Source organism: Corylus avellana, chromosome 2 (assembly GCF_965113065.1).
Source record: "Corylus avellana chromosome 2, dhCorAvel1.hap1.2, whole genome shotgun sequence".
In the NCBI taxonomy this organism is placed as follows: Eukaryota; Viridiplantae; Streptophyta; class Magnoliopsida; order Fagales; family Betulaceae; genus Corylus; species Corylus avellana.
In genome coordinates this window covers 46,869,967-46,879,977 of record NC_142491.1, presented here as the reverse complement: position 1 = coordinate 46,879,977, position 10,011 = coordinate 46,869,967, and the positions used below count along the sequence as shown (strand labels likewise).

General features: G+C 43.0%; 1 protein-coding gene across 1 annotated transcript; it reads left to right on the top strand.

The window, feature by feature from the left end:
• The first annotated feature begins 5,713 nt into the window (after window positions 1-5,713).
• Window positions 5,714-9,768, top strand: UBC10 (ubiquitin-conjugating enzyme 10). Its single transcript, XM_059590274.2, has 5 exons — window positions 5,714-5,823; window positions 5,919-6,016; window positions 7,538-7,665; window positions 8,223-8,327; window positions 9,414-9,768. Exons 2-5 carry the CDS (start codon window positions 5,947-5,949, stop codon window positions 9,555-9,557), a joined length of 447 nt encoding a protein of 148 aa, XP_059446257.1. The 5' UTR covers window positions 5,714-5,823; window positions 5,919-5,946; the 3' UTR covers window positions 9,558-9,768.
• Window positions 9,769-10,011: the final 243 nt, after the last annotated feature.

Sequence of the window (10,011 nt, the reverse complement as noted above, 5' to 3'; positions counted from 1 at the left end):
ACACAGTGATATGTGATTTATTTGCCATTTCATTATTTTCATTTCAATGAATAAAAGCATCTCGGAGTTATGCAGTATACAAGGTACATATGTACAAATTAAATTACCAACTCGGATAAGTAATTGAACTTTCCGAGACCCAACTCGGAGAAGTAATTGAACTTTCCGAGACCCAACTCGGATAAGTAATTGAACTTTCCGAGACCTAACTCGGATAAGCAATCAAACTCTCCGAGACCTAAACTCGGAGTAGCAAACAAATTCTCCGAGACCTAAACTCGGAGTAGCAAACAAACTCTCCAAGACTTAACTCAGAGTAACAATCAAATATTACGAGGTAGTATAATTAAAATTAATTTGAAATCTCCAAGATATAACTCGGAGAAATATAAAATCCCTAACTACCTTGGGTAACAAACCAATAAAAGTTATTCCGAAACTCATATAAACACAAAAACTTGTTTCATTAATTAAGAAACTTGAGGTATATACAAAGAGCTATTATATGGTGTTACACTATTTTGCCTTAGGGGCAGAAGCAAGATTAGCATCGGGGGCCTCGGCAGAGCCGGACTCAGCAGAAACGGCCTCGGACTGGGTGTCATCTGGATCAGACTCGGCACCTTGGCGATGTTGAGCCGAGAAGGGGTCGAAGAAAAATTCTTTTATTCCTGCGGCGTCAGGCATTTGTTCTTGGCCTAGGTTTACGAGTTGAGCCATAGCTGCGTCCGAGCAAGGGATGTCCTCGATCTTTATCCTGTCAAGATCTATTTTTCGGGTCGAGTCCTTAGCCCATGCTCGAAAGGTTTCAAAGCCAAGAATGAGTCCGTCAGCCCAGGCAGAGTTTCGGACCCATGAAGCAAAGGATAGCTGGCGCAAATAGCTGGCAACTTGGCTCTTAGCCTCCTTCAATCGAGCTTTGACCTGAGCGTATTTGCCCTTGAAGAACTTCAGTTTCTCCTCAGCAATCACTTTGGCGTCATTTGTTTTTGCCACCAAGGTTTTCTGCTCCAGAATTTCAGCCCGAGCCAATTCCAGTTGATCCGAGACGCTCGAATGCCTTTCCTCCAATTGGTTCCGATCTTCTCTTATAATGGAGTTGTCCTCCTGGAGTCGGCTTATTTCAGCCCGAAGACCCCTAATCTCGGCCGCAAACTCCGCAGCCTCAGACTCAGCCCTTGTCCGAGCCGCAGCCATCTCGGATGTTTCGGCCTGCATTATTGACTGCTGTTGGCCCGAGAGCAATAGTTCCTCATCTTGCTTAGCCACTACCTCCTTTAGCCTGGTATTTTCGGCTTCCAGGTCAGTGATTAAGCCTTGGAGCATGTCGGTCTTGTTGGTCGATTCCTGGGTTACCTTCCGGAAATAGCAGTACCAAACCAACGACCTCATAATAGCCTGTGGCAAAGATTCTGTCAGTATGTTTATGCATAGAGTAAAAAGAAAAAAGAGGTAGTATACTTACAGTAAGTTGAAAATAAATCATCTGCTCTGTCATGCCTTGAGCAGAGATGTCGCGTTCCATGGTAAGGCTCTCGTGCGGAATTAAATTTACCAGTGCCAAGAAGGGATTACCCTTCAAATCACCGCTAAAATCTGCCAGACGTCCGCCAACAGTCCAGTCTACTCCTTGAGGCCTAATAGCCGAGGCGGAAGAAGATGAGGTCTCGGCAGTAGGTTCCGTCTCTTTAGCCGATGCCTTCTCGGTAACCTTCTCGACAGGAGTCGGCGTCCGAGCCCTAGTAGATGGAGGTGCGTGGACTTCCGGTTCAGCCTCGTCAACAGGGGAAAGAGGTTTAGCTCCTTCGACAGCTGCAGATGACCCCTTGGTCCTCTCACACACCATCTCTACGGAGCCATCCGAATGCTCCACCAACTCTATATCATCCAAAATGTGTTGGATATTGGATCCCAGGGGTTGGAGCAAGAGAGATTGGATGGGAATGGCATTCTTAGCCTCGAGGCCATCCGAGGCCAAAGGAGTGGCATTTAATGGACGTGCAGGAACAGGCTCGTTGGCCAGAAAGGCCTCAACCTCTGCAACTGACTTCACCACAGGTCCAGGAGCAGCCTTTCGCCTAGCAGCTAGCAAGCTAGCAAACTGATCCTGTACCTTCACTTCTGCTGCTCTCACCAGCTTCCTCTTTTTAGGGTGAGGAGCTTCAGGTTCTCCTAATCCCTCAGGCTCGTCAACCAAGTGTAGAGCCCTAGCTGCCCGGGTTGGAGGGTTAGGTTTTGTGGCCATTTTCAAAGGCCCTGTAGTTCGAAATTGTGCAGCACCAGGAGGATCCACTCTCCCACTAATTCTTAGAGCCCCCCCAGTTTGAAGTGGAGGATTCTTCTGCTTGGGTGACTCGACCAGTTTTCCTTTACCTTTATCAAGCCTGGTCTTCCGCGGGGTAGCTCCTCGGGTGTTGGCCGCTGGAGGGTCTAAGGCAGGAACCTTTGGGTCTCGGACAACCGCGGAAACAGGTCCCTTCTTACCTACGCCATTGCCTTTTTCCAATCTGACGAGGCCCCCTCCTTGCGAGGCCGTATTCATTAGCAATGAATAGCTTAGTAAATTCTCGTGTCTTTGAGTCCACCTTAAAACTTTATTTACACGCTGTTGTTCGTCATCGGTAAGGGCTGGCTCTTTAGAAGCGTTCGCTGCAGGAACACTGGTTTCCCGAGGCACTCTCGGACCCTGGGCAACTTCGGTAGGATGAAATTCCCACCTCCCTGTTGCAAAAAAGTACTTTCCCTTCCACGCATGGTTGCTGGAATATTTACCATCTACGTGAACGAATTTCCCCCTTCGTGACTGGAAATTGTATAAACCATCACACTTTGGGTTCTTTTGAAGGCGATATACCCACAAAAATTCCCGGGCTGTGAGATGATGCCCCGGTCCGAGTGCCAGAGGCCAAAGCAACACGCAGGCATGGATAAGTCTCCATGCGTTGGGCACAATCTGATGGGGAGCTAGATTCAGATAGCTCAGTAACTCTCGAATGGTCGGCGGAATGGGTAAGCGAAAACCAGCACGGAACATCGTCTCGTACAGACAAACTTCGTGCGCATCAGAACGCACTATTGCACCTATCCGTTCATCATCGAATCGCAGCTTCACGGATTTGGGGATAAAACACTCCTCCCGAATTCTGGCTTCATCAGCCTTAGTTAACAATGGCCGCCAACAGGCTGGGTAGGTGTTGTCGCCGAGGCCATCAGACCCTGATCCCTCATCTCCAGACATGGTTTATGAAAACGAAAAGAGTTCTCGAAGGATAAAGAAGGAAACAGAAAAGCTAGAAGCTGCTGCGGAGGATAGAAAGAATGGAAAAAGAGAAGATACTGTCCTATAAATAAGACCGCCTCGGACACGTGTGCATTAAAAGCGCCATGTGAAACAGGGCCTCGGAAGCTCAACCGACACCGCCTGCAGATGACACGTGTAAAAGCCAGCCTTAAATGAGGCGACGGGGCCTCGGAAGCTCAACCGACGCCGCCTGTAGATGACACGTGTGAGCCAGCATTAATGAAGCGATAGGGTCTCGGAATTTCAACCGACACCTGGAATGTCGAGAGTCAAAATTCCCCCTAATATTTGAAATTTGAATTTGAATGTACTCTCCAAGATTTGAAATTTAAATTTTGAATCTGAAGTTTAAATTTCAAATTTTGCCGCCTTATTATCCGGGACGGAGTCGGAAAGACGTTGACTGTCTTGGAATCTCTCTTAAGAAAAGCTGGCCTCGGTTCATTCCATCAAGACATGAAATTTCTTTAGTTCTACAAACTTCGAAATTGGGGGGTAACTGTTGGGTCATGAACTAGCTTATCATTTATTGAGCAGTCCTTGGGCCCAGCCAGAAGAGGCCCAAGTCCGAGACCTGCTCAAAAGGCCCAAGTCCGAGACCTGCTCAAAAGGCCCAAGTCCGAGACCTGCTCAAAAGGCCCAAGTCCGAGACCTGCTCAAAAGGCCCAAGTCCGAGACCTGCTCAAAAGGCCCAAGCCCGAGACCTTCACAAGTGATCCGAGACGAGACCTTCTCAAGTGATCCGAGACGAGACCTTCTCAAGTGATCCGAGACGAGACCTACTCAAGTAATCCGAGACGAGGACTACTCATGAGATCCGAGACCTCCAATCCGAGGCAACCCCTAGCCGAGACCATAAAGTCCGAGAATAACTCAGGACATTTAAGTCGCAGTAAAAGGGATAACTCTGATATCTTAAAAGATTACGAAGTTGATCCTCTGATCTCAAGTCGCTCAAATCGCGGAAGAACTAACAAACATGATCTTTTCATTCAAATGTTTGTTCAGCCGATATCAAGGGATAAGATTCCTTAATAAGTGGGAAATCAAATTCCCTCCAATGCCTATAAATACAAGTCATATGATCAAAGCAAAGGTAATCACAACTCTCATAATTTGAGCTCTATAGTTGTTACAAATATCCTTTCCCATTCTGACTTAGGCATCGGAGTGCCCACGCCGGCTCACCCCCGGTCACTTCGATCCTTCTTTCTTCTTTGTTGTGCAGTCAAACTGTTCGTGAGTTGGTTCAACTCAAACTCGGCAGGCGTGCCACGTCATCTTTTGGAAAACTGTGCATCAACAGACACAATGAGCGTCGATCGAATACCAGCTGGTTCATGAAAGAAGCTCCCAGGCAAACACGTACGTGGACAAAAACCAACGCAACCGGTGGACTACTGCCCCTCCACAGGGGTGGATAAAGGCAAACTGGGATGTTGCGGTTAGGAGGGGGAGTGGTAGTGAGAGATGACCGAGGGAAGATAATTGTTGCAAGAAGTCTCACACGGATGGGAAGTCTTGAGCCAACGACGGGGGAAGCCCTGGCATCTTACTATGCAGCATGTCTTTGTAAAGAAATTGGTGTATCCTCTTTAGTCCTGGAAGGGGATGCCAAACAAGTGGTGGATGCTATGAACTCAAACACATGCACTTGGAGCCACTTTGGACACCTTGTGGACGACACCCGTAGAATCCTACATACATTCCCACAATGGAGATGTGTCTTTGTTCACCAAGAAGCAAACCATGCAGCCCACCGACTAGCAAATGTGGCAACAAAATATGTTATTGATAAAATATGGAGGGATCAAATTCCAGATTATATTTGTGATGTTGTTTTAATGGAGCGTTTAACTTCATCTTTTGATGGTTGATATTTTAAACTCTATTTTCTGATTGATTTTAATGAGAAGTCACAATATTTTTCAAAAAAACAAAAAAGAGGTTGAAAAAAAAAAAATCCTGAAGAAGCGGTATCCAACGTTAATTTGGCAAACCCGTGTTGAGGGGGAAAACCGGTCAATGGCCCAGACACTGAACAGTGTCTGAACCATGACTTTTGCCAAACGAAGCTTTACTCTCTGTCCAGAACGAGAAAATAAACGAACCAACCAATAATATGGTAATAATGATGACATTTTGTTGTCACTGCGTCAGACCATCCTATCACCTCCAGTTGACCACCTTTGGACAAAACAACGCGGCACTCCCCAAACGACGTCGTCTGCTCCACCAAATCTCCACCATTCATTTTCAATTTTCAATTTTCAATTTATATCTCGTCGGCCAGTTGCAACTTTCGGCGATAAAAAAAGGGGAAAGGCATTTCGTACAGAAAACGCCAAGCGGGACCCACCACAGAGGGAATAGAATTTGAACCAATCAAAGAGCTCGGGGCCGGACAGACCAGGCAATTGTTTTTCGTAAACAAAAGTCACCACCTCACCGAATCCCCAATTCCTTCCCCTTTTCCTTTCCCTCACGAAGAAACCCACACGAAGGAGGATCTCTCTGTCTCGGTACGATCTCTCTTCTCCTCTTTATATACAAGCGTTTGCGTGTGGAGGCTGTTTGAATTGTGATCTGAGAGGTGTGAGTTTTTTTTTTTTTTTAGATCTTTTGTGAAATCAGAAGTTTCGCAGATGGCGTCGAAGCGGATCTTGAAGGAGCTCAAGGATTTGCAGAAAGATCCTCCTACTTCTTGCAGCGCCGGTAACTTTTCTTCCATACGACGTCGTTTTTTATTTGTTTTTGTCATGGCTCTGTTTTCTTGATCTCTGCGGGATTTTTTTTTTTTTTTTTTTTCTTTAAGTTTCGAAGATATCTGCGTGTAACCAGTCGTTGCAAAATTTTCGTTTGCATTTCGATTTTTAATCTTTATTTTTCTTATATATATGTCTATGTTATGTGCTCCGCCGGGAGGTGGAAATATATTATTAATTGTCGTTTTTTTCTGATAAAGTTCTGGTTGATGATGAGGATAAATACCTGAAACGTGTATAGAGGACGATCTGGAATCATCGCAGAATGTGGAAAATTTAGTATTTGGAGAAGGGGTTGGGATGGTGCTTTCTTTTCAATGATTGTAGGATATTCTTTTGCCCAGCGAATGACAAGGATCATCTGACTTGGGGGGTTTGGTTCCATAGTTGCCGGATTTGCGTAATCTGTCAATTTTAGGTCTCAATAATTTCTAATTTGAGATCTCCATTGATGAGGGAGTGAATTTTAGGTCATTGGGTTTGCCGTAGTTCAGTACTTCAAAATAGAAACGTTGCCTTTTTGCTTATTGGACACAAGATATGTCGTATCCAACAGTAAGCATGTCTAGCACCGTGTCATGCTTGTACTAATCTTCTATTGCTTTTGGTATTGACAAGTTTCAGAGATTATGCATAGCATCATTGTCCGCTCATAAATTATTTGTTCACATGTAGATTGTGAATACTGATATGTTAGCCATTATGAAGGTGAATTATTGGTGTATTATGAGGGAATCTAACTTTGATATTTTGGGTGGGACCGAATTTGATATGCATTGCAAGTGTTCATTTCTGTAGAAGTTGATTCCAAGGATCACTCGATACCATTATTGTTTGTAGTACTTGCTTCGTTTAATAAAATTAGGACTTTGCACGTGCTGGCATTATTCCCGGGATCCCTTTACGAGGCAATACTCCATCCTTGCATATGTTCATTTAGAGATGATATTTTGCTTTTAGAAAGTTGATATTGCAGTCCTAGAGATAATAAACTAAATAATATATTGTATGTTTTAGGGTATGTAATTTTTATAGTAATGCTGGTGACTGGACCAAGTAGTCCATGCAACCATTCTACTGGTCGAACTGGTAAATCTGGTTTGTTCTTCTAAATTTTAATTATTCTTCTCAGCCTGAGTTACCTAGTGCGGTCATGGAAGTTTGACGAACTGAACTTGGGTAGAACTCGAAGCGATGCTCTACATTTCTAAGAATTTGCATAAATAAATCCCTTTTGGACTCAATTTATGAACTGAAGGAAACTGTCAATCCATTGTTAATTGGCAACTTTATTCCTTTTGTTCCCCTGTTTTTCGCTGTATTATCCATTTGAGTGTTCAGCTTTTTATTATTTAAGCTAAAATTTCTTCTTGTAAGCAATATGTACAAATTCCGCTGCAATATCCATTATGAATTTTAGTTCTTTATATTTTATATTTTTATATCTCTTCTCATAGAATTGATGTTGCAGGCCCCGTTGCCGAAGACATGTTTCACTGGCAAGCAACAATTATGGGTCCTCCAGACAGTCCTTATGCTGGGGGTGTTTTCCTAGTAACTATCCATTTTCCTCCAGATTATCCCTTTAAGCCACCAAAGGTACTTTTTTCATAATTATGTTCACATTGGAAATTGTTTCATGCGCTATAGTTTTTAATCTATACTTTATTTTAGTCTCCACTGTTCTCAGTTGCTTGCAACTCAATTGTTTAATTCAAGTGATGCTGAGATTGAAGTCTGATTGGGTTTGAACTAAGTCAATCTCTACTATGGTGCAGACAGGCTGTAATATACTTGGTCCTGTTCAAGCAGTTACCTATGTTATTCAAAGGCATAGCTCTTATTTGTGTTTGGTATTCTGGCAGCATTTAACTATGTTGTGTTCAAAGCTTTTATTGTGTTTGTTTTTATCTCTATTTCCTTTTCTCTTTTAGAAAAAAAAAACATTATTGACTTTGGTAATTAAACCAAAGGGTTTTAAGGTTTAAGGTTTAGCTGCAAATATTTCAAAAAAAGGTCCCAGTGTGATTTAAAAATTTGGGATGTATATTTAGGAAAATCAAACAAGTATTCCAATGTTTTACAATGTACTAAAGTATCATCAGTCCTTGATGCATATTTCTCTCTCTCTCTCTCTCATTTTGTGAATCTTGCAGGTAGCATTCAGAACAAAGGTGTTTCACCCAAATATAAACAGCAATGGGAGCATTTGCCTTGACATCTTGAAGGAGCAGTGGAGCCCTGCCCTAACCATTTCCAAGGTTTTTATTTTGTAACCTTGAAAGCACCTGTTTAGTATACTAAAAAGTCCCTTATCCTAGATAATACAGATTACTGGGCATTTTAATTCAAGTTTCTGCAGAATCAGTATCAAAAGATATTTCTGCATACTTATTCTGTTCCACTACAGAGAATGTTCATCTTTGACAAAACTGAATCATTCATTGCAACATATAGAAACAGAACCAATATACCCAGTCCCATCTCCATCTCTCTTAATTGCTTGGTGGATAGAAAAGAACGATCAATGACAAAATAGTGCTCTGATATACTGGTACAAGCCTGAAATGTTCTTTCTCAGTGATGATGCCTATGTAAATGGCATCCGTGTGCTATGTTTCGCTTCTTGATGAATGTGGTGAATTTAGACATTCTGAAACAAAGCTTGTTTCCATTTCATGTTTGTAGATATCAATTTGGTTTAATTATGCTTAATGCCGCCCCCCCACCCCCCCCCCCCCCCCCTTCCCCAACAAAACCTACAGCTCATTTAAATGCTACCCCCACGAACATCCACATGTCACCTGTGTGCTGTGTTTTGCCTCTTGATGAATGTGGTGAATTTAGACATTCTGAAACAAAGCCTGTTTCCATTTCATGTTTGTAGATTTCAATTTGGTTTAATTATGCATAAGCCCACCCCCCCCCCCCCCCCCCCCCCCCCAAAATTCTGACCACCCCAATGTGAATCGGCCACCTCCCACACACTTTTGGGGGTGGCTCTACCACCCCTAGAAGTGGATCGACAACCAAGTACCTTGACAGTATTTTCGTGATTTTATGGAAAAAGGAGCATGTGCGTCATGGGTGCGTTTTTTGGGCGGATTTATCATGCTTGCCTAACATAAGGGCTTTATTTGCCAATGATTGGTAATTGAAAGGTGTTGAGTGTGTCTGGTTGTAGTTTGTGGAGGCAAAGTGTAAATGAGTGGTAGTTGATACGGGTAAGTGTAATTAACCCTTTAATTAACCCATTAGAAACACTACTTTGTTAAGGATGAGGTGTTTACTGAAGTTGTGTAAATCATTTTCTGTGCCTAAAACTGTTTTCTCTTTTTATCTTTTAGGTTTTGCTTTCAATTTGTTCGCTGTTGACGGACCCAAATCCAGATGATCCTTTGGTGCCAGAGATTGCTCACATGTATAAGACAGACAGGAACAAATATGAAACAACTGCAAGGAGCTGGACCCAGAAATATGCCATGGGCTAAGAAAGCTGTGGTATGTGGGGGAGGGGACTTTTGTTTTTACCATGTTTCCGCATATGTATCAATGTTTGTTGTCTCTCTATCCTAAATTGAACCAAAGAAAGAGGTTCATAACATGTCATTCAAAGATGAAAGAAACACATATGTTCCTGTCTTGTTTGTATGGATAATTTGATCTTTAGAACAATGGAATGTGTCCGTATTAACATTGTTACCCTAAATCCTTCTGAGGACCCCATTATAAGTTTTCCTTTCCTGTTGGAATAGGATTTCCCATGTTTTGTCTTTAATCTAGAGGGGGAAGAATTTTCTGTAATAGTCCTCCTAGTGATTCTAGATAACGTACCCGGACTCTGGTTGCACGGTGTTGGATTCAAAAGACCGCAGATCAGTTGGGCCCAGGGAATTCTTAATCTGGATCATTTCCCTGCCAGCATTTGTGATGGAGACAGATGCC

Coding starts and splice junctions, on each gene's coding strand:
- UBC10 (XM_059590274.2), top strand. CDS start 5,947: ATGGCGTCGAAGCGGATCTTGAAGGAGCTCAAGGATTTGCAGAAAGAT. Junction 6,017..7,537: donor TCCTACTTCTTGCAGCGCCG/GTAACTTTTCTT, acceptor TTGATGTTGCAG/GCCCCGTTGCCGAAGACATG. Junction 8,328..9,413: donor CTGCCCTAACCATTTCCAAG/GTTTTTATTTTG, acceptor TTTATCTTTTAG/GTTTTGCTTTCAATTTGTTC.